The sequence below is a fragment of the Mus caroli genome, unplaced genomic scaffold (assembly GCF_978045245.1).
Source record: "Mus caroli unplaced genomic scaffold, Mus_caroli_1 scaffold_2, whole genome shotgun sequence".
Taxonomy (NCBI): Eukaryota; Metazoa; Chordata; class Mammalia; order Rodentia; family Muridae; genus Mus; species Mus caroli.
In genome coordinates, this window is record NW_028227257.1 from 68,248,287 (window position 1) to 68,270,977 (window position 22,691).

Sequence of the window (22,691 nt, forward strand, 5' to 3'; positions counted from 1 at the left end):
GTTGAAGTGTGTATTGTTGAATAAGAAGCCAACAGTGAAAACTACAGTGTAATGTTGAGAATCTGGGAGACAATGTTCAAACTGTCCTAAAAGAGGACACCCAACAATCATGGTATCAAATTCACTGAGGGACTTTCTAATTTTTGCTTGCTTACAAAAACCCACAGAGTAAAATCTCCTCATTCTCACTACACAATATCCTTTCCCCTCCCCCACTACAGAATGCCTGAGTCCAAGATTCTAATTCTGTTTTGACCCAGTCTTTAGCCTCCCTTTCTTAGATATCATCTGTCGGAGCTAGGTTATTGCCTGGATCCTGGACTCAAGTGTTTCATTCTGGAGCCTTCCAGACTGTCACTGTTGGAGTACCTAAACCTCAGATTATGGCATCAGATGGAAGTAAGACCCATAGGGGTAGTGGAGTGTGCAGTTTCTGCCACCTGGGGTATCAAATTTGCCACTTTACCTAGGGACAAATCATTTAGGACACTCCATAGGGATCTGAGGAATTAGACCCCACACAGGCACCAGGGAGCCCAGGGAAATAGATTTTTACCATTAAGAATGGGGAGGTGCAGCTGGACGTGGTGGCACACATCTTTAATCCCAGCACTCTGGAGGCAGAGGCAGGCGGATTTCTGAGTTCGAGGCCAGCCTGGTCTACAAAGTGAGTTTCAGGACAGCCAGGGGTCCACAGAGAAACCCTGCCTCGAAAAACAAAACAAACAAACAAACAAAAAAGAATGGGGAGGTGCATCCTTGGAAATGAACCAAAGTATGTCTGAAGTAATACACTGAATATTGGGACTGGATACCAATTACCCAATTTGATTCCCAGGAAGAGGGACCACTTTGACATGCTTGCGGTGGAAACAGAGGCTTATGTGTTAGTGTAAGTGGCGTCGTCAAGGTTTCAGGAGAAGAGGCATGATCTGTGTCTTCTGGCCCACTCTAGGACGTCATGCGAAGTCAGGGTCAACTCTCTTGATCTTTCCAGGAAAAGCAGGCTGAAGGATGGAGAAGTGGGATGGGGCCAGGTCCATTAGCCTTACTCAGAAAGCTAAAACTCAGTGGGGTTATTCACTTATGAGCCAGTGAACGGGGCTAGAGATTTTATAAAATTGCTTGTTCCCAGGGCCTGATGGTTCCTTCTAACAGAGGTGGCTATTTGTCAGTTTAGGCAGCAGGCTCCTCTTCCTTTCTTTTTTCTTCCATTGTAATTTATTATGCATATATCTGGAATTTGGGAAGTCTAAGGTCAAGTTTCCATCTAGTTAGTGTTTTGGATAGGATATTTCCATAGACTTCCATTTCTGAGCACGTGTGTTCATACGTTCTCTCTCTCTCTCTCTCTCTCTCTCTCTCTCTCTCTCTCTCTCTCTGTGTGTGTGTGTGTGTGTGTGTGTGTGTGTGTGTGTGTGTGAATATTTGTTTATTGAAACTGAATCTGGGGCCTTGCATCTGCTAGGCCAGCATTCTGTGAGCCAAATCTGCAGCTCCCATTTCACCTTTTAGTTTGAGGCAAGGTCTCACTAAGTTTCTCAGGCTGCCCTTGAACTCCCTCTGTAACCCAGGCTGGCTTTGAACTTGTGATTGTCCTTCAGAGTGGTTGTATAAACCTGCATTTATTTTTTAAGTAAATGGTTTGTTTGTTTGTTTGTTTTTTTATTTGATTAGGGGCAATCTTCCTTGGTTTTCAGGCTGGAGGGGATAGGCTGTCTTAGCAACGATGAGATGCTCAGCTTTTCTCCCTATTGTAAAGCTCAGACCTTAGGAACATTTTCACTGCATGCAGAACTTGGTGGTATAAAGCTAGCCCTGTGGTGTAGGGTTCAGATGAGTGTGAACATTAGGTCGTTCCTATTTCATGTCTCCTTTATGGCCAGGAAGTGGAATCTGGGGGTACTGCTTTGTCAGTGGAATAATATTTTTTTTTAAGAAAAAAGGGAGAAGTGTTGCATGAAATCAGACCAAGTGGGCTTTGTCTGTACCATTAAAGTCATGCAGGATACAGGCAGGCCCTGTTTAAGGAAGCACATTTATAGCCCCTCTACCTGACCAGCATCCAGAGCTGGTCCCTGGCAGGAGCTGTGTTCTAGATTTCTTTCTTTCTTAGCTCCAGTCCAATGTTTTGTTCTTTGTGAGCCCTAAACTTCTACTATTAAGCAGCAGAACCATAAATAGTCTGTGCTGTCTTTTTTTTTTAAGATTTATTTATTTATTTATTTATTTTATGTATGTGAATACACCACCATTGCTCTCTTCAGACACACCAGAAGACTGCACCATTACAGATGGTTGTGATCCACCATGTGGTTGCTGGGAATTGAACTCTGGAAGAGTAGTCAGTGCTCTTAACTGCTGAGCCATCTCTCCAGACCCCATGTGTTGCCAAATTTCACCTTGTTATACTTGGCAACTGAAAGCACAGGAAACCTCCCTCCCTCCCTCCATGGTCCTCCCCTCACTTGATAATGAAGTTTCTGGGAACCCAGAATCTAGGCTGCTGTATTCTGTCCTGGGAATTGTGCTTGTGTGGCTAGAGACAGGAGCCCTAGAGCAGTTGGGATCGGGTGGCTTCCCTGTCTTGTGGAGTGAGTAGGGTTAGTAGATGTCCGTGTATGCTGAGTGGGACGACTTTTGGAGAAATGAGCTTATGAGTTCTAGAGTCATTGAGCATGCTCACAAACTGCATCTTCTGTTATTTGAGATTATTAGGAATAAGAGGCATAGGAAGAGGAGGAATGGGGTGGACCAGTGTTTGTGAAACTGCCTTTTTCTCAAGAGTCCCATGAACGCTTCTCGAGAATTCCCTGGAATTTTCCCTGCACTCAGCGTGCTTGCAGACTGCTTTTCCTGCAGAACAGGCATCAATCTTATTTCACATCTTCTTCATCTGCCTATGGAGCTGGCAAGGGAGGTCTTCAGGACTGTGTTGAGAGATGTTCTTAGCGGCAGGAATGGTGGCTTGAGCTTGTTCTTCCTGGAAGATGCAGGCCTGTGTGTCTCTTTGGAAGGGAGCAACTCCTCTAACCCACTACTAGCTCAAGGGTAAAGGACTGCTCCAGAGGTACCCATCCATGTCCCTTCCTTCACGCATTGGGAGTCATTGCTCTGACCCCATAGGGCCGAAAAGGAAGTCAAGTGGCCTAACTTCTCATTGTCTTCCTACTCCCTTCCCTTCTTTGTCTCAACAGCCTCTCCATTACCAGGACCAGATATGTCCATGAAACCTGGCGCTGGCCTGTCCCCTTTCAGTGCCCTTCCCTTTGCCCCACCTCCTCCTGTTCCACCAGATCAACCCCTCTGGGAGCCATCACCACAGCCCCCTATACCTCCTGTCTTCTCTCCAAGCAATCCTCTGCTCCTTTCTGCTTTCCCCAGCCCATTGTTGGTGACAGGAGAAGGAGGCCCTGGCCCCAGTGTGGCTGGAACTGGCCAGGTCATTGTCAAAGTCAAGACTGATGTGGGGCCAGCTGAGTCCTCTCAAACTCAGAACCTTATAGTTACTCAGACTGCCCTAAACTGGATTCCCTCAGGGGCTCCCTGTGGGAGCCAGGAGGGGCCTCCTCCTCCTCGGTATGTGACCTCCTCTAATGTGAAGACCATCCTGCCTGCTGTAGCTGTTGGAGTGAGCCAGGAGGGCCTTGCAGGACTTCCTCTGCAGGTCCTACCACCAGCTGCCCAACTGGCTCCCATTGTGCCCCTGGAAAAGCCCTGGCCAGGAACACAAGCAACAACCATGGAAGGAGGCCCCGTGGCTGCTCGGAAGCCCTCTCAAGGTGACCTTGCCTATGCTTCCAAGGGTGTTTATGAGAACTATCGTCGCTGGCAGCGCTACAAAGTCTTGGCCCGGACTCACCTATCCCAGAGTCCTGATGTAGAAGCTCTTTCATGCTTCCTTATGTAAGTGGGGGTATCCAAGGTTGACTTTTTTTCCTAGGGCTTTTAGGGAGGACTCTAGGATAGACACAGAAGTTTAAGTTACTCCAGAATTCTTGAAGGCAGTTGTGAGAGTGAGAAGACATTGTTAAGAGAATGAAAACAGTGCTACATTCTTCCTGGCTTATAAGAAACTGTTCAGGTGCGGTCTCTGAAAGAATACCTACAACTCTGTGAAGTCAGGCAAGCATTTTATGGTAATATTGAGAAGGCTGGGAGACTTCCTGTCATAAAACAGAAAGCAGAGATTGACATATAGGTCTCTGACTCCAAATGTCAGGGCCCTGCCTGCCTGCCTGCCCTCTGACACTGGGATGAGGTGGGCTGGGCCCTGACTCATTCCTGTGGGAATGGGGAAGATGGCGCTGGGTCAGGCAAAGGAAGACCTTAGTGTGTGTGCACCCTAGCTTACTCAGTGAAATGGGGAGAGGGGAAGCACAGTTGGCTCCACGCATACTAGGTGTGTGATCCAGAGCAGGATATTTAACACCTTTGCCCTCAGGTTCCTCCTCACAAAAGGGGGTAATTACACCTATCTCCAAGGGCTGATCAGAAGATTGGCAAAGTGCCAGGCATAGAAAATGAATCATTCAGATGGTCATTCTTTTATTAATACTATAAAAAGGCAACCTGAAAGGGAAAGGGAGCCCACAAAAGGCCAAAGTACCCCTCCTTTAGAGTTTGTGTATGTTTAGCCAAGACACCTGGAGTTACAGGCAGTCTTTTTTGTTTATATATTAGTTATTAGTCATCTGGGAAATTTTCTCTACTTCCCAACCGGACAGGGTAGTTCTCAGCTGCAGACCATTGAGCAAACACTCTCTCCTTTTTTTTTTTTTTTTAAACCAGACTTAAAAAAAAAAAAAGCATGCTCCCTTCCAGTGGGAGAGCTTCTTCATTTGGACTTTGGGTCATGATCAAGAGACATTCCCAAAGTCCTCCACAGATGCCATCTTACTGAGCTCCTGGTTTCTTGGGGTGGTTGTTGAGCTCTCTCTTGAGGCCTGGTGGCACAACTTTTAAATCTAGAGCCAGTATGAGCTCTCAAGGTTTGCATAGGACCCTGTTTGCTTCTGGCCAACTCCCGCTTTCCAAGCGTCAATGCTATGGGGAAGATCTTATGCCAGGCATGGTCAAAACTTTATACAGCAGCCATCTGGGAAGCTGATCCGATGCTCAGTCCTGGGATCCTGGCTTCTAAAATCCATGGGCAGGCAAGCTTTCCCAGGTGGCTCTGATAATAATGTTTAAGGACTTAGAAGCCGGAGAGGCTAACATGAAGCCCTTGCTTTAGTCTGCACCCTTGATTTCCTCTGGAGCTTTCCAGAAGTAATGGTCCAATATTCTATTTGAAAAATCTAGGATGGCATTCTGGAAAGAAAGAATGAAAATTGGGGCGGGGGCGGGGTGGGGGAACCAATCCCCAAACTATTATACATGTTTTAATTAGATGCTTATGTTGGGTTAGTTAAATAAGTCTTCGAAAAATCAAGAGGCTCTGGGCATCTCTCTCCCTCCCTCCCTCTCCCCCCTCCCCCCCCCCCTCTGTACAGGGTTTTCCTGTGTAGCCCTGGCTGTCCTGTAACTAGCTCTGTAGAACAGGCTGGCCTCAAACTCACAGAGATCCACCTGCCTCTGCCTCCCAAGTGCTGGGACCAAAGGCATACACCATTACTGCTGCTGGGTTAATCCATTTTATAGTTACAATCCGGAGTGTTTCCTTTTTAGTGTTCAGTTAAGGCCAGCACTGAGAGAATTAAAGGTGGGCGTCCTTGCTGACTTCAGAAGGTCGGAAGGAGAATCATTTGATTTGTGTGATTTGCACATCTCAGTAGGAAGGGCAGCAAGAATGGTGAACAACGGGAGGGAAGGGAGGCTGTTCAGTCTGAAGGTCTTATTAAGATGGAACATGACAGGGCTTGAGGGACATACTAGATTTGGTGAGAGACAGGGGGATATGGACTGAGGTGGGCATCAGAACAGGTGCAGGGCACACTTTTACAATGTGTCTGACCTAATGGGGGTTTTAGCCCAGTGCTTCGTTCCCTGGCCCGACTGAAACCTACTATGACCTTGGAGGAGGGACTGCCGAGGGCTCTGCAGGAATGGGAGCGGACCAGCAACTTTGACCGGATGATCTTTTATGAGATGGCAGAGAAGTGAGTTTGATGAACCCTCATTCACCCTGCAGGGGTGGGGGAGTGGTCGAATACAGGGGCAGCGGAGACGGGCAGATGTCTGTAAGTGTCTGGGGCGGGGGGGGGTGTGTGTGTGTGTGTAACAAGAGCTTCAGCAAGGTAGCTTAGGTACCATAAGCCTGATCTTAGGACTCACATGGAGGAAGGAGAGAAGTGGCTCCCAGAGGCTGTCCTCTGAGGTCTACAATACACATTGTACACACACACACATACACACACGATACAAATAAATAAATAAATAAATAAATAAATGGAATACATTTTAAAATAGAATAAAGTAGTGCCACAGGGGGAGGGCTGTAGGTCAGATGAGGGTCTCCTGGACCCTTCCTGTTTCTACCACCTGAGCTCTGGGGTTACTCTATCCTGTCTGTTCTTGAAAGCTTCCTTGCCTCCAGGTCTTGAGCTGTATGTGAGCTTTTATCTTGAAGGGGTTAGCATAGGATTGAACCCAGGGCCTCTAAAAATCCCATGCTGAGAAAACCTCATCATGAAGGTTCTTGAGCTCGCCAGATGGCACGTGGCTATTGATCTGGAACTTCACAAGCACTTTTCCTTTCATGGTTTGCTTTGTTTATGTTTTTAAAAATAGTACAGGAAACACGTTCTCCCCCAATCCAGGGAGGGACCAAGTCTGGAAGAGGTTGGAGAGAAGAAACAGGGGACTCTGGGTATCCAGTATACCCAGAGTGGTCTCCTGACTCATTATTCCCCATTTCTACAGGATAGCCATGTCTTAAAAAGTAACTTTGGCTGGTTGTGATGTTGTGAGTCGGCACACATGGCCCCGGGGCTGACATGGGAGTACTATTTGAGGCCAGGAGTTCAAAGCCAGCCTGGGCAACATAGTGAGAATCCTTAGCACAGCAACTGGGGAAGAAATCATTTCCTCCAAGTATATCTTTTTTTTTCCTCTGAATCTGAACCGTTGGTTCCCTGGACTTACCCTTGAGGACCTGTTCCAGCCTTTGCACTCTGGTGGGCTCTGCTTCCGCCATCATTTTCAGTTGTAGAAAGGGGCAGATGAGGCCATCAGGAACATCCCTTTAGAGTGTCCCTCTAGACCATTACATGGGCCATGCTTATATATGGATTCACCAGGTTTATATAAAGTAGCAATCAGGGCACTGGGTGAGATTGATAGGCAGCAGAAGTAAAGGGTATCACTTTGTCCTGGAGAGTTATCCAAACTGTATACCACCAGTTTCTTTATTTAGCTTCTTGAATAACCATTGAAGGTGAAGGGACAATAGAATGGCATTTCTCAGAACTGTCATTAGGCTACTACCTACCTGTGAGCAGCTTACCCTGACTGACCCAACTTCAACAGTCTTGAGCCAAAATGAGGGTGCTTGGTTTCTTGGCCATGTGTGGATGCTGCCTGGCATCTGTGTTACTGATGGACTGGGTTCTCCTTATTACAGACTGTACTTTTTTTTTTTAAATGTGAATTAATTGTTTTTCCATTTTATGTACCTTGGTGTTTTGCCTGCATGTATGTCTGTGTGAGAGTGTCAGATCTTACAGTTACAGACAACTGTGAGCTGCCATGTGCGTGCAGGGATTTGAATCACTGAGCCATCTCTCCAGCTCTGCCCAGTCCTTCTTTACTCTTGCAGGTTCATGGAGTTTGAGGCTGAGGAAGAAACGCAGATACAGACTGCACAGTTGATGAATGGCTCCCCGGGTCTGTCCCCTATAGCCCCTTTGAAACTTGATCCTCCAGGGTCCATGGTCCCTGAGGCTTGCCAGCAGCCAGGTAAGGCCACCCACAGTGCAGATGAGGATTAACAAACTCTGCTTTTGCTTCTGTCTGTCTTTCCTGGGAGTGACATTGTTATAAACCAAATGCAATGCCCCCTAGGAAGCTGGGGTGTGGGCTCCTTTTGTCTTGAAGTAGCTATTGATCTTGGCCAAGTAAACTAACTACTCTCTCATCTGGATTATGCATGAGTCCCTATCCTTTATCAGATATGGTGTTGGATCAGATGGTTTCTTGGAATGTCAAGGTGTGTGGAAAGGTTTCTAACAGTGTTTTATCTCACACCCCCTCCAGTTTTTTATGTTTTCTCCCCTAAAAGCTCAATCCCATTCTGGAACCATTTCTTGAACCCAAATTTCTTCCCTTCCAAGTATTGCTGGGAAGTAGATACCAAGGCTTCTTCCCCACTCTCTACCTCTTCTCTCAGTGTACATCCCTAAGAAGGCAGCCTCTAAGACTCGGGCTCCTCGGCGGCGGCAACGCAAACCTCAAAGGCCTCCCGTTCCCGAGGCACCCAAAGAGATCCCACCTGAAGCTGTGCAAGAATATTTTGACATCATGGAAGGGCTGATGGGAAGCTACGTGGACACTGGGAAGACAGAAGAGGAGGAAGAGGGGCAACAGGAAGGTGCAGAGATGTATCCCGATCCAAGTCTTCTGAGCTACATTGATGAACTCTGTTCTCAGGAAGTCTTTGTCTCCAAGGTGAGCTAGGTCTACAGTGGCTAATTTCTGATATTTGGGGGCGAGGCACTATCAGGCATCCGCTCTCTGGGGTTCTGCATGTGGTAGGAGCCTCCATTCTATAATTTTGAATACATATCTATGAGTTGGATACTGTGGGGCACCAGCCATCTGGGGTTCTGTGTAAGTCAGTAGGCGCCATTCTATAATTTGGAAATAGGTATACAGGTAGGTAGCTGATGGTAGGGACTACCACACATTTTTGTAACACTCCACGTTTTTTCACTCCAGCGTGAAAGTTTGTCTCTATGGGCCATGGGCCTCATAGATTTGTCTCTAGAGCACCTGGGCTTACAGATCACTCCATGTCAAGATTTACACCACTCTTCTTTCTGTTCCCCAGGTCGAGGCGGTCATTCACCCTCAGTTTCTGGCAGATCTGCTGTCTCCAGAAGAGCAGAGAGATCCTTTGTCTTTACTTGAGGAACTAGAGCAAGAAGAAGGACTGACTCTTGCCCAGGTAAACTTGGGAGGCAAAGAACACAGGCAAAGGATCCTGGCTGATTTTGTATAACCCTTTGTCATCCTGATACTGTTTTTTAGACAGTTTAGGTTTGGGCTTTGGGTCATATGAGGGCATAGAAATCAGCAGTTGACTAACACAAGGATAACCTTCACACAGTGCACAAAAGCATTCTGCCTACAGTCTAAAACAAGTAGGTAGGGAACGAGGAAAGGCTCACAGCTCTAACGCAGAGAGAGCTACAGTATCTATCTTTGACACCATCACTTAAAACGCTTGCTTTTCTTCCCCACACTATCTACCATCTCCTATCACCCACTCAGCCACCTCTTCTCCTAACCATGTATAGAACTGGCATTTGTCCATTCCCTTCCAGCTGGTCCAGAAACGACTCTTGGCCTTGGAGGAGGAAGATGCACAGACACCTCCAAGTTGCAGCGGAGCTCAGTCAGACTCAAGTCCTTCTGTTTCTGATGAAGATGAAGACGGGGGTCAAAGGCGTCGGCCCTCACCTGGGCTTCAGGGGGCTGCGGGCATTGTTCGCATTGGAAAATCTGCTTCTCCAGGCAAGCAGGCAAGAGAAATACATGGTGGGCAGGAACAAACACTGGGTGGTCCAAGGGGGATTCACAAGGATGGAAATAGTCTGCCATCCCCTAGCAGCTGGGACTTACAGCTAGAGCTCACAGCTTCACAGGGAATGCCAGTACCCTTGGGTATGGAGAGAAAAGTGTCTGGGAAGGCTATAAAACAGCTATCTGCAACTCAGGATGGCCGCCTGGGAAGTACTGGGTCCTCTGGGTACTACCCAGTAGCAGATAGGAATCCAGAGATTTTATCTTCTTGTTGGCAAGAAGATCCCCAGCACATGAGAGCCCCCAATTTTGATGTTGGACTTACAGAGCCAGTTCCTCTGCAAGGACTTGGGTTAGAAAAACAGGCTTTGACATTGCAGATAGGAAAGCAGATCGGGGGAGCTGGGATACTTACTCAAGGAAGAGAACAACCTTCAGTGGTTTCCCAGAAGGGCTCTTCAAGGGCCGTGTGGGGAGAAAACAGAGGTCCTGACATGCTTCAGAGTTACAGTCAAAACCATTCCCCTGGAGCAGCTGGCAACCTAGACAGGGTTTCTCTCAGCCCAGAACTGTGGCTAAGCAGTGACATGAGTGCTGTAGGTTTAGAGGTTCCCTTACAAATTGAGACTGTCATAGACAGCATCCAAGATGAGGCATGCAGAAGAGAGGAGCAGGCACTGAGTTCTAGAAACAGTGCTTCTCCAGGTCCTAGAAAAAACACAGTGCCCAAGGATATGGGGAACAGTGTGATTCCCTCTGGAGGCCCAGATACAACAGCTGTCCCAGAAAAGAGAAGCCCCTGCAGCTTGCCAGGATCTTTGATGGCCAGTGGTCCAGGTTTGAGGTCCAAAGAAAAAATTTCCAAAGAAAATCAAGCTCTGAGCCCTAAAACCATACAGAATCCTAGTGATCTGTGGGCTGAAGCTTGCTCCCCACTGCTGCCAACACTTGTCTCTTCCACACTGGGGTCTTCCAAAGACACCCTGATACCCATATGCCAAGGCAATCTTCTTATCATTAGGACCCAGGATGCCTCCTCTCTTGCCCAGACTAGCCAAAAGGCAGAGAGCAGAGGTAATCTACTTTTTCCTCGGTTGGAAAACATAGATCAGGTCACCATACTAGATGTTAAAGATGACAGTGGCCCCCAAACAGGGGTCAGCAAGGATTCCTGCTCATCAAATTTTAATTCTTATAACCTCCAAGGAGAGGGCAGGGAAGATACTGTTTCCTCCAAACCCACCGACCTTGTTCCTTTACAAGACAATCAAGAATCCTATACACATGAGACAACCAAATTGACAAATGGCCAGGGCCGGGGAAGTACTTCCCCAAGGTGGGCAGCCAGGGATGCTTATATTTTGAGAGAAACCCCTATTAAAGAAAAATGCACCTCAGCAGATAGAGCCAAAAGAAGAGAGACAGAGAAGGAGGAAGAAGACGAAGAGCTCTCCAACTTCTCCTACCTTTTGGCTTCAAAACTCAGCCTCTCTTCAGGAGGGTTTCCCCTTAGTACTCGTCAGGCCTCTGGAGGTCAGGGAATTGTGAAAACATCCCGACACTCTACTGAGGTAGATGACCTTGGCCAGCCTTCACCCCCTCCCAAGTCTGGGAAGCAAGCCCTAGTTGGGAGTCCAGCTACTGTTGTAGAGAGAGACCAGCAAGGAGCTCAGTTTAATGGTTCTGGGCAGAATCCCCTTGCTCTGGGAATGGCCCAGCTCCCACAGCCTCGGAAAAGGCGGCGTGACGGTCTTGTCACCAGCAAAAGGAAGAAACGTCGTCGTAGCCAGTAGGATGCAGAGGGCCACCCTGCTCCACCTAGCAGCACCCAAAGGTGGGTGCCCCAGAGTTTATTTTGCTGCTGCTGCACCCCGTGGAGAAGCAGTCTCAGCCCAATGCTGTTTTTGTTGTTGTGCCAGAAGCTAGAGAGCCTGGGGCAGGTCAGACCAGCTAGGTCGCAGAGGTCTTGTTAGTGGGAAGCAATGGGAAAAGTTGGCTTTCGGAAGTTATATGGAGAAATAAAGATTGTTTTTGGTTGGAAAATGCTGTGCTCTTTGGTGTGAGCATCCTGACTGTGACATAGAGCAAAGCACTTCTAACAAAGGCAGGTTCTGTGGACCCAGTGACTACACTGCTAACCTTATTTATCTTGGTTCCCCTGTAGTGTTTTGCTAAGAATCACTTTCATGACCAGATAGATAGGTTCCAAAACAGGAGTCCCTAAAGGTTCACTCCCTCTTTCCCAAGACTGAGTCTTGTCTGGATAGCCTATTGTCTGCCTCCTTTAAGTCTGTTGGGGAGGGGGGATTCTTTTTGTAGGTCAGATCTCATTTCCTAAATCTACTTTATTCTACGTTTTGTGTGTCAAGACATGGAGCACCTTGGGTGCTGGGAGAGCAAGGTTGGAGGAGGGGGGACTTTCCTTCCTTTTAAGGGCTGGGCAGGAAGGGCTTCTATGTTCCTCAGCTCTGACTACCATAGGGGAAGCGCCATGTGGTTGGCGTGACTTGGGGGAGGCTCGTTTCCTGACACAGGTCCCTGCCCCGAGCATGGGCGATGGAATGAACTCTCAGTGGGACTGTTAAATATGGAATGGTAGGAAGCTATATTTTCATCTTTAATGAGGGCAGAACGGGAGGGAACAGGCTGACAGGCTCATGAAGAAGTCAATTAGGATGTGCATATTTAGTAGGTGATAACAGGGGGGCACATACAAAAATCAAAGCATGATTTCCATAGAGGAAACACCCCAGTCCGCTTGTGAATGAGAGAATTCAGGTATGGCCAAGAGCAATCTTTGGAGTTTTTTTGGAAATTCCAATGAAAATCTGACAACCAACCATTCATCTCTTTCCTTCACAACTAATGACTCCACCCTCTGGACCAAGCTTCAGGCTTTTTTTTTATTAGATATATATTTATATTTATATATAAAATAGTCTTTTACAAAAAGACCCCACCAAACAAAAAATGAAAAAAAAAAAAAAGATAACCAAAAAAAAAAAATCAAACAGGAGCAGAGGTGGGGTTGAGGCATAGGGTAGGCCTCTGACGCCGTCCTGAGAGCAGGGCTGGGTTTGAGCTGAGGAAAGAGTGGGAGGCTGAGGCGCTCAGTCACCCTTCTGCTTGGGGGCCTGCACAGTCCCGTTGGCCAGGGCAGTGGGGCTGCTGGGGGATGAGGCATTTGGTATCTGGGAGGTGCTTCGAGGCTTGTGTGGGGGGCGTAGGTAGGCGCTGAAAAGCTTGCCGTACAGAGGGTCATGGAGGGAGAAGTTCTGGAACTGACCTGGACAGGAGGAGTGGGAAATGGGAAAGTTATACCACTTGAGAGTGAGGAGAGAGGACACCCCTCCCTTCTCTTTCCTCAGAACCCAGCCCTGCTAGTCTGTTTGCCTTCTCAAATATAGCTTGCCTCCTCTCAGAGGTTCCGATCCCTGACACTGGCCACTAGCCCTCTTTCTCAGCCCAGCTCAGTGCTCAAATCATATCCTGGTGCTGACCGTAAACCCCTCACCCCACCCCACCCCCCCAGCACCTGCACAGGGCAAAGAAGGCAGTGACTCACAGAGGGAGAGGCCCTGGCTGCATCCAGGCTGGCACAGCTCGGCATGCAAAGTCGTGGCAGCGGGGCGGGGTGAACCCAGCAACAGGTGCAGGATGGTGCTGAAGCCGTCTTTGTACAGCAGACGGTCAGATCCTTCTGCCTGCTCTTCAGCAAAGAGCTTGGCGGGGGGGGGGGGGGGTTGGGGTAGAAGAGAGAGATGGGGAAGGGGGGGCCATCAAGTTCTCTCCTTCAGACAGTGCCTCACATTGCCCAGGAAGCTGGTCTGATGCACTGCTCTGTTTCTAAGAGTGCTGCACGTAAAGCCTTCTTGAATCTCTAGTACCTGATCTTTCAGGACAAGTGTAGAACAGCTAGCTTCTGCCTTCTGTTCCCAGGTAGGCCTTGGTGGGAGACTCTGGACAGAGGCAGTTTTAGGAAGTGTAGCACTGAGGAGGGCCCTGAGCTTGCATTATTGAAGAGCTAACTGGGAACAGTACAATATACTGCCCTCCTGGGATGAAGCTGTGGGGTCAAGCGTCTCAGCATCTGTCCCATGGTCCCTCAAAGGTACCTCAAAGGCCAGGCGAGTCAGCTCCTCCAGGCTCCTGCCCCCGTCCAGGGCCGCTAGCGCTAGGGCCACGTTTCGGAAGTCAACCAAACCCTTGGCATCCTGGAGGGTGAAAAACCAGAGCAATGTGGGGACTGGGCATCTTCCTCCTGCCCTCTGCACTCCGGCTTCTGTTCAGCAGGCTTAAAGATGATGCTCATGATCACTGTGCTCAGAACTGACTGGCAAACTCCCCAGGACTCCTGTGCTGCCTTCCACCATCGCTTACTGCCATAAGCTATGCCAAGCTATGCCAAGCTATGCTGTGACCAAGCCCTCCCACAGAGATCTAGGAATGTCAGGGGATCCCCCAGGAATTCTGAAGTTACCACCCACTCTGATATACCCAAGGGAGCAATCCCAGGTTCCAACCCCGACAAACTGGTTTTCCTCTGACTCAACCTATGTGGTAGAACTGGTCCAACAGACTTGGGGGCCACTGGTCTAACTTTTTTTTTTTTTTTAAATACTAAAAATCTAAACAGGATAGATGTTATGTCTGTGGGGGATATGTTGGCTGATGGTCTTCCTCAATTTAAGAAATCCAAACAGCTCAAAACTTAAAATTTTTAATTACTTTAAAACTTTTAGCCGGGCGGTGGTGGCGCATGCCTTTAGTCCCAGCACTTGGGAGGCAGAGGCTGGCGGATTTCTGAGTTCAGGGCCAGCCTGGTCTATAGAGTGAGTTCCAGGACAGCCAGGGCTACACAGAGAAACCCTGTTTCAAAAAACCAAAAAACCAAAACAAACAAACAAACAAACAAAAAACCCAAAACCCAAAACCTTTTAGAAAGGTGTAACTACATCACCTAGGCTGGCCTTAAACTTACGATCCCTTGCTTCTGTTCCCTTAGTGTTGAGGGAACACTAAGACCCATTAGCACAGAAAGGGCCCTTGTGAGTGGTATAAAGAGCACCTGCCTAGTATAAAAACTTGAGTGTATTCTTAATACACACAGACAAAAACTAGAATTGTGAATTGACAGGATACTTGGGTTCCATTTCCGGAAATACAGTTTGCCAAAAATAATCACTCGGACATCATCCCTGGATCTTGAGCTCCTTGGCTCTCAGGGCAAGCCGTCCATTTTGCCCTGGGTTCTAGTCCATTACCTGCTGGAAGTAGCTGAAGGCACCAGCCACTGTCTGAGGATCCGAGAGCTGTAACTGTTGGGCAAAGGCCTCTTGGCTGATCATTCGACTCCGGCCTGGCTCTGCCCCCATGTCCACAAAGCCAGGGGACAGCCTACGACGGAATCGTGACAGCAGAGTCGACTCAGTTTCTTTTCTTTTTGGATACGCCATGCCCAGCCTTACCCCCAGCACTAGGCTCCGGTGCAGGCTCAGCTGCTGTCTGTCCCCTGAGGCCCTGTACTAAGGACTGAATGTAGCACAGCCCTTCTTCCTCCCTTATTTCCCCTCCCGGGTACAGTGCTTATTATATCCTCACCTTCAAGGGTAACTTACCCAGCCTTCTGTAGCACCTTTCCCAGCTCCCAGAGCTGTGGTTCCAACGCTACCTTCAGCTGGCCCACCACAATCACAGGCAAGCTCCCTACAAACTCACATTCAGTGGCTGGAATGCCCAGGGCCCTTCAGGACAAGGAAGGATGGAGATCAAGAGAAGGCGGCAGGAGACGTTCCTAAGGTTTCATTACACTGTTAGACTGGCATGGTCAGTTTCCTTTGTCTTTTTCTCTCCTTGATCTCGGCTGTCTCTCAGCCCTTCCCCATTATCCCTCAAAACCTCCTGCACCTCCTTGTGGTTCCTCAGCTCAGCAGAACTGCTCCAGGAAATACTTGGTGGGACAGCAGGAAGTAACTTGTAATATACTCACTGTGCCATGACTCTCTGGACGTTGTTGGCATAAAGGGTGGGGTCCTTACTCTCCTCCGGGCTGGGCTGATAGACAGGGAGGAACTGAAATACAGACATGGCTCTCATCAGGACCTGAAAGCATGCATGGTCACTACTCTTATTTTCCCCAATCCCACTAAGGGGTTTGTACCTCTACATCCACGATGCTGCAGGGCTGAGAGGCGGTGAGCCAGAGAACTTTGAGTCTAAGAGAGGAGAGATGGGTGTTTACCGCTGTTTAATGATGAGCTGCTCCTCTTGAGCAAGGCAGTGGGACGTTCTCCCAGTGATGGGGGGGTGGGAGGAATGGGAACCCTAGCTCCAGTTAGCCAGGAGGTTGTGAGAAGGGCCAGAAAGGTAATGGGTGGGACAAAAGCTGCAGTAAACACTCCAAGGAGAAGCCTGGGCGCTGAGGCAATGGGAAGAGGCATCCCTAGTGGTCTGGGTTCTCTAGCAAGGACCACTGAGTTCAGAACCAGCCACCAACTAACTCCCTCCCCTCCCCCAAACCCACAAACAAGAAACACTGGACAGTAAATAAGGAACTGTAATTATAGCAGGAGTGACTTAGGTGGGAGGCCTAGAAACACTGCCAAGTAATATGGGGAGGTCAGAGGGCAATCTCTGCTGGAGTTCTCTCAGTCCTACACTGTAGGTCATTCACCTCTTTGATTAGAGACTGGACCAGAAATGCTCTGGTGGACCCGACTCCCCACCCTAACCCCTGTAACCCTAGCACTCACACGCCGGGGCCCCTCCATGCCCAGCTGGTGGTGTCCTGTGGGAAAAGCAGAAGGGGGGGGGGGCAGAGGTCACTTCTCTTCTTGGAAACCAGCCAATCTCCTTCAGCAGACCCCAACCTCACCTCATGCTTCACCCCAGATGCGTATCTTTAACACCCCACCAGCAGTTTCCACTTATGTCCACTCAGGAGGGATTCCTAATTCCCTGCGTCCACCATTTCCTTTCACCCAGACTCACCAGACTGTTGGGGTATCGGATGAGGACGGGCTGCACGGGCACCCCTGCGATGAAGGCTCCTATATCCCATTTCCACCCCCACCCCCCAAGGCAGAAGTTAGTACACGGAGGTAGCTACCTGGCATGAGGGGCTGGGACAAATCCCAAATGCCATGTGGCTTTGCTCTACCAAGAATTTCCTCTCTGACTCACCTTGTCAGAGAGGTGGGAGGCTCCCTGTCACTGTTACCAGGTACCCTTCCCTCTACTTTGTGAGGTACTCCTCCACAAAGCTGAAGCTCCACCCCCCACCCCCCACCTCACCTCCCACTGTCGTTTCACTCACCTGGTTTGAACTTCAGCAGAGCCTTCTTGTTGGAACAGGTGCCTTCAGGAAAAAATAGTACCTGGGTGAAAAAACAAAACAAAAACAAAAAACCCAAAGCACAGAGTGAAGTGGGGAGGAAAGAGCAACCATTCGGGCACGTGAGGCAGAGCTTCAAGATATCTTTTACCCACCTGAGGCCACTTGCCTCCTGAGGTAGCCCGCCTTCTGACCTCCTCAACCACTCTGCGCCGAGAGGCGGGGTCATGCCGGGAGACTAGGATGGCTTGATTAAATCGAAGGAGTGCTGGGTTGGGAAGGTTAAGAGGAGGAGTCACTTGGTTCTGACCCTGAGGCACTGACATCTGGCAGCTTCAGTTTCCTCAACAGTGCAAGATATTTCAACCATCCATTTATTGCTACAATCTATGTATGTAGGCTGTCTTTTTAGCACCTTGTCTCTAACCTCAGCCCTGAGTCTTGAGATCAGGTGACAAATGGAATGGTGTTCCCTTACATTTATCTGCCAACAGACAGGTGCCCCTCTTGACTGTCCTCTACGCTGGGAGCCAGTGTTTCCATGTCTGATTTTGGGGGAGGGGGGCCCAGGGTTGCCATCCCCCCTCCCCATGCGCTCTTGAACTCTCTCACCTCCAATGACAGGCACAGAAAGATTCTCAGCTCGAGACACAACCTTGGGCAGGTCACAGGGTAGCAGGACAATTGGGTCAAAGAAAGTTGAGTGGGGGGCAGCAACCAGGACAGGGGCTTCGAGGCGAGAGGCCCTTTGACCCCGAACACGGATCCGAAGGAAGCCAAGCAGGAAAAATAGCAGGCGGCTCAGACCAAGAACCCCGTTGTGGCATACAGTCCTGCCGAGGTAAGGCTGGGAGTCAGCGGGAGAGGCTGGGAAAGCAGGATACCCCTCTTTCCCCTCAAAACACACTGGCCATCGAGCTCAAGTACTTTGGACATGTCACTTAGAAGTGAGGTCCTAAGGACCACATCTGGGCTTGGCTGTTAGCTCAAGTGACAAGTTCCAGACGCTGGTGTGTGTGTGTGTGGGGGGGGGGGGGGGATGGAGCAGAGCATCGAAGCCGGTGAGAAATGGTCTTAGGAGTTGGGTCCCACTTACTTCCTCCATCCTGTAATTGGTTCCTGAAGCTGCTCTTCAGTGAGACCTGCTACTTGGAGCCACGCGAAGGGCCAGAGGAGAAAGAGGACAATAAAAGCTAGAAGTACTCGGATTGGGGCCAGCAGTACCCCCAGGAGGCAGAACTGCAGAAGGGCAGGAGAAAATGTCCCTTAGGCCTGGGAAAGGCTCATTCCACAGCCACCATCTCCTATAAGGACTGACCCAGGGGCAAATAGTTAACACCTTGTAGGTGATAGGGTAGAGGCACAGGGGATCCACATGGGATGAAGATGCTAGAGGCCGGGAGGACAAAGGATCAATACCACTAGGTGCCTTGTTTTCTCTCAGGTGACCCCCTCCCCCTACAAAGGTTACTGTCATAACGCATCTGGTACTTGGAATGGATTGTTAGGATTTAATGGACTGGGAGGGGGTGGCCCAAGCATTTAATCCCAGCACTCAGGAGGTAGAGTCTGGTGGATCTCTGTGAGTTCCAGGCCAGTCTGCTCTACAGAACAAGTTCTAGGACAGCCTGGGCTACACAGGGCAATACTTCCCCGCCCCCCCATCCCCCCAAAGAGAAAAGAGGAAATGCAGGGAAGGTGTCCAGCACTGTGTTTGATGTAGGTTAGAGATAGTTCTTCCCAACATCCCATCCCATTCCATAAATAGCTCCTATGTCAAACAAACCCTGTGCAGGGCTTTCAACACTTTGGGCCCAAGGAGCAGATGGCTGGAAACACAGAGATCCACTTTTCAAGCCTCGGGTCAATCAATCCCTAGCCTAGTACTGCAGAACAGCAATCCTTCGGTAACCCTCAGCCCTATTCCGCAAGGTAAGGGTTGCCAAGTGCCAGGGTGACTCCAGGGGCTTCCTTAGGATGGAGCAGGTAAATAAACCTAGCCCCCCGGGGGCGGGCCTCTCGGGAGGTGATCACAACAGAAACCTTGGACACTTCCTCCCCACTCCACCTCCTGGCTCCCCTAGGGTGGTGCGTCCCTCTACTTCCTGTAGCTAACCCCCCTCCCAGCCTCCCTGCCCCCACCAGTAGGTGCTGCAGTGACCGGGGTGGCGGAAAGAGGTGTTGGAAGGGCACAAGGACGCAGTCTCTGGGTCCAAACCGTTTAAGTCGAAGCCCCGATCGCTGAGCACGCCCCTGCCCCCACCCTGGGCTTTCCGTAGCCCTCAGCTCCATCCTAGCCCGTCAACCTCCGTAGGATGTAATCCGCATTCCCCAGTGTCCTCCATCTCTCCTATCCTTGGGTCTCCTTCAGTGCTCCCTCTCCCACTCATTTATTTCTTCCTCACTTGTGAGCTCGTCTATCGCCTAAGCTGGAGTCCTCACCAAGGCTCCTCACCTACCCACCCCCAGCCGCCCCCACGTGCGCGCCCCCTAACTCCCTCCCCACAAGCTTCCCATCCGCCTCCTCTGGCACCCCCTTGCCCATCTCATCACTGGGTTTCCTCATTCCAACCAGTCTTCCACACGTCCCCTGCCCACACCTTACCTTAACCCTCTGGAGGCCGGAGAGGTGTAACTCATGCACGAACGGATTTGGGGACGCAGAGGACCCAGAGGTGGGATCGAGGGGGGCCCAGGCCCCAGGACTTCCCTGGCTCATGGTGGGAGAAGGTCGAGCGAGGGCCGCGACCCCCCGCTCCCGGCCCGGGCCCCGCTCCCGGTCCGGCTCTGCAGAGCAGCGCTGCTCGTGCGGCAGAGGCAGCGGCGGCGCTCTGGTCCCAGCCCCGCCTGGTGCCGGCCGAGGGGCGGAGAGCGGCGGCGCCGCCCGGGCCGCTCGCGTTGTCAGGGCGCCGGCCGCGGGGCGGGGCTTGCGGCTCTCCGGCGTCCCCGCTCAGCCGCGTTCTCCGCGGCCCCTCGCGCCATTCGGAGCGCGGCGCCCCGAGGACCTGGCTACCCCTTTCCCAGGATCTCGGGCTGGAAGCGGGGCAGAGAGGTGGGCGCGCAGGGGAGCGCCCTGGTCACTTTCCGGATGCTGCGGCCACCCTGCGAGTGCAGACGGGGTGGAGCCCTGTGTCAGGGCAGGTTGCCGAGGCCGGCAGCTGGGAAGGAGGCTGGGCGCCCCTGGTCCCGCCGCTCCTCGGCCCCACTTTCCCCATCTCCGGGGCGGACCACCGCTTTCCTTCCCGGTCGGCGTGCCGCCATAGTGGAGCCCGCGCCCTCTCGCGGCCGTACTGCGCGTCGCAGCTCTCGGCGTCCGCGCGTGCAGGGCTGCGTGGACCACCGTCACCCGCGCGCTCGCATCCCTCGATTCTTAGCGGGCGTAGGTCCCCCAGTTCCGCAAAGCCAGGCTCGGGAGAGGTAGCAATCTTAGCTTCTCTACTGGTCTCCCTGTGGAATATGGAGGTCACCTAAGTTCCTGTCACCTGCAAAACCCTAATGCTCTAAAAACACACTGTACTACAGCCTAACTGATGGGGCACCGGGGAATTGAGTGGACTTTGAAACCCATAGCTGCTAACACTATCAAATATGTAGTGCACAGGGAAGGAGGTAAGAGTCGTTATTTATGAAAATAAGCTGGGTTCAATTCACCTTATCTTCCCTCTGCTTACTGAAAGGTAAAAACTGGGCGTTGAAGCAAGAAACGGAGGGAAAGAAGTCAGAACTAAGGATGTTTGCCCCCCAAACCCCCCAAATACCTTTTTCCTCTTTTTTCTTCTCTTTTCTTTTTCTTTTGTTTTTTTCGAGACAAATTGAGTTGTGAGTTAACTTGGGATATTTTCGGAGGCCAGGATGAAAGTGACGAGGACGTGTAGGTCATAGGACAACTTGCAGGGATGTTCTCTCTTTCTACTTTCTGGGTCTCAAGAATCGAACTCAGGTCATCAGATTTGTTGGCAGTGGCAAACAACTCTATGGGACGGGTCATCCTACAAACCTGATTTGAGAATTTTAAGAAATAAAATCCAGGAGATAGGAGCGGGAGAAAGAGGACATTGCAGGGGGAGGGGGAGGGTGGCGGTTAGGTAGGGAGCCAGAAGACACTTCTGTCTAGATTCTGCCTCAGAATCACTTACATCATTGATTGTATCCACAAGAAAAGGAGCAGCTGGCAGGGTCACTGGAATAAAAGTAATGCATACTAGTTAAGATTTACATCTGCGACATCTGAACGTTTGTATGTGGCTCCCCTCCCCCCTTCACGTGCTGAAGTCCTCATTCCCAGGTGATGGTTACTTGGTTAGACCTTGGGGAAATGTGTCTCCTTGTGGCATAGTACCTGACAAGCAATTTAAGAAAGGCAGGGTTGTGAGTCACAGCAAGGGCTACAGCCTATCATGTCAGGGAAGGCAGGGAGCGGGAGTGTGAGGTGGCTGGTCACACTGAAGCAGAGAGGAAGGAGTGCTAGAGCTCAGCTCAGTTTTAATCCCCTTTTATTTATGGGTCCCAGCCTATGGAATGTTGCTAGCTACTTTCTGGGTGTGTCTTAGCGAACGTTTCTGCAGTTAAACCCTTCTGGAAACACCCTTAGAGACATGCCCAGGGTATGTCTCTGTGATGATCTCTAATCCCATCCAATTGATTTTGAGGACTAAGCAACACTAGCCAAGACCCTTATGATCACAGTATACTTATAAGGGAGAGAAGAAGGTAGGGGAGGGGACGGGAAGGGATGGGGAGAGGAGAGGGAGGAGCCTTCTGATAACTCCTGTGTAAAAAGGTTATATGAGCCCATAGCCAGATCCCCTAGTCTTCAAGGCAGGAAGCTGATTTTGCCACACACAAATCTGTGGACACCTTGGTCTTATACTGTCTAGGCTCTGGGGCTGTGAGAGGGATTGCCTTCCTTCCTTCCTAGTTTATTACACTCTGTTGCAGCAGTCCATGAAGGCTAAGACTTTTTTTTTTTCTGAGAGAGAGAGAGGGGGGGGGGCGAAGGGGGAAGGGGAGAGGAGGGGAGACTCAGTCAGTCTGTATAGTCCAGGCTGGCCTTGAATTCTTGAATTTGAGACCTGTTTCCCAATTCATCAGATTTCTGGTACATGTCATCACATCTGGCCTAAAATAGTTTTTTAAAAAGTTAATCTTAGCGAAGATTCTATTCTATTCTCTCTTACTTAAAAGAAGTCAGGTTTTTGTTTTGTTTTGTTTGAGACAGGGTTTCTCTGTATAGCCCTGGCTGTCCTGGAACTCACTCTGTAGACCAGGCTGGCCTTGAACTCAGAAATCCGCCTGCCTCTGCCTCCCAAGTGCTGGGATTAAAGGCGTGCGCCACTACGCCCAGCAGAAGTCAGGTTTTATATAACACACATCTTTCAAAGTAGTTCCACTCTTTTTGTTGCTGTTAATTGTTGGGGTCTGGGACTTGCCACACAAACCAGACACCCATCTCAGTTAAATAGGGGTAGTTTATTGAATGCACACCAAAAGACTGAGTCATTGGGGCCACAGACCAGACTTAGGAGCTGACTGTGGCCTCGGACCTCTCTCAGAGCCAGTTTATACAGGCACAAACCACCGTGAGCTCCTGTCAGGTTCAGAAAGCACTGCCTGGTGGCAGCTCTGACTCAGGCAACCTTCGCTGGCTACACAGAACAGTTCTAACTGATCTTTA

The 22,691-nt window shown here is 50.1% G+C and overlaps 2 protein-coding genes across 2 annotated transcripts; one reads left to right on the forward strand and one right to left on the reverse strand.

The window, feature by feature from the left end:
* The first annotated feature begins 293 nt into the window (after positions 1–293).
* Positions 294–11,681, forward strand: Nutm1 (NUT midline carcinoma family member 1). Its single transcript, XM_021154976.2, has 7 exons — positions 294–399; positions 3,198–3,906; positions 5,973–6,101; positions 7,760–7,899; positions 8,330–8,607; positions 8,990–9,106; positions 9,486–11,681. The coding sequence occupies exons 1-7, from the start codon at positions 384–386 to the stop codon at positions 11,475–11,477; spliced, it is 3,381 nt and encodes a 1,126-aa protein (XP_021010635.1). The 5' UTR covers positions 294–383; the 3' UTR covers positions 11,478–11,681.
* A 982-nt stretch (positions 11,682–12,663) lies between these two features.
* Lpcat4 (lysophosphatidylcholine acyltransferase 4) lies at positions 12,664–20,226 on the reverse strand. The gene is made up of 14 exons (XM_021152938.2): positions 19,623–20,226; positions 18,114–18,256; positions 17,630–17,850; positions 17,173–17,285; positions 17,000–17,060; positions 16,675–16,733; positions 16,437–16,471; positions 15,845–15,899; positions 15,674–15,756; positions 15,303–15,428; positions 14,949–15,081; positions 13,800–13,898; positions 13,250–13,406; positions 12,664–12,970 (listed from the first exon to the last, which is right to left on the reverse strand). Exons 1-14 carry the CDS (start codon positions 19,734–19,736, stop codon positions 12,795–12,797), a joined length of 1,575 nt encoding a protein of 524 aa, XP_021008597.1. The 5' UTR covers positions 19,737–20,226; the 3' UTR covers positions 12,664–12,794.
* Positions 20,227–22,691: the final 2,465 nt, after the last annotated feature.

What these genes read in the sequence shown, in the direction of transcription:
- Lpcat4 (XM_021152938.2), bottom strand. Translation starts at nt 19,736, where the DNA reads ATGAGCCAGGGAAGTCCTGGGGCCTGGGCCCCCCTCGATCCCACCTCT. An exon ending in GTCCAGAGAGTCATGGCACA is followed by an intron (nt 15,429 to 15,673) that starts GTGAGTATATTA and finishes CTTGTCCTGAAG; the next exon opens with GGCCCTGGGCATTCCAGCCA. An exon ending in TGACTCGCCTGGCCTTTGAG is followed by an intron (nt 13,407 to 13,799) that starts GTACCTTTGAGG and finishes CCCCCCGCCAAG; the next exon opens with CTCTTTGCTGAAGAGCAGGC.
- Nutm1 (XM_021154976.2), top strand. An exon ending in GCTCTTTCATGCTTCCTTAT is followed by an intron (nt 3,907 to 5,972) that starts GTAAGTGGGGGT and finishes TGGGGGTTTTAG; the next exon opens with CCCAGTGCTTCGTTCCCTGG. An exon ending in AAGGACTGACTCTTGCCCAG is followed by an intron (nt 9,107 to 9,485) that starts GTAAACTTGGGA and finishes ATTCCCTTCCAG; the next exon opens with CTGGTCCAGAAACGACTCTT.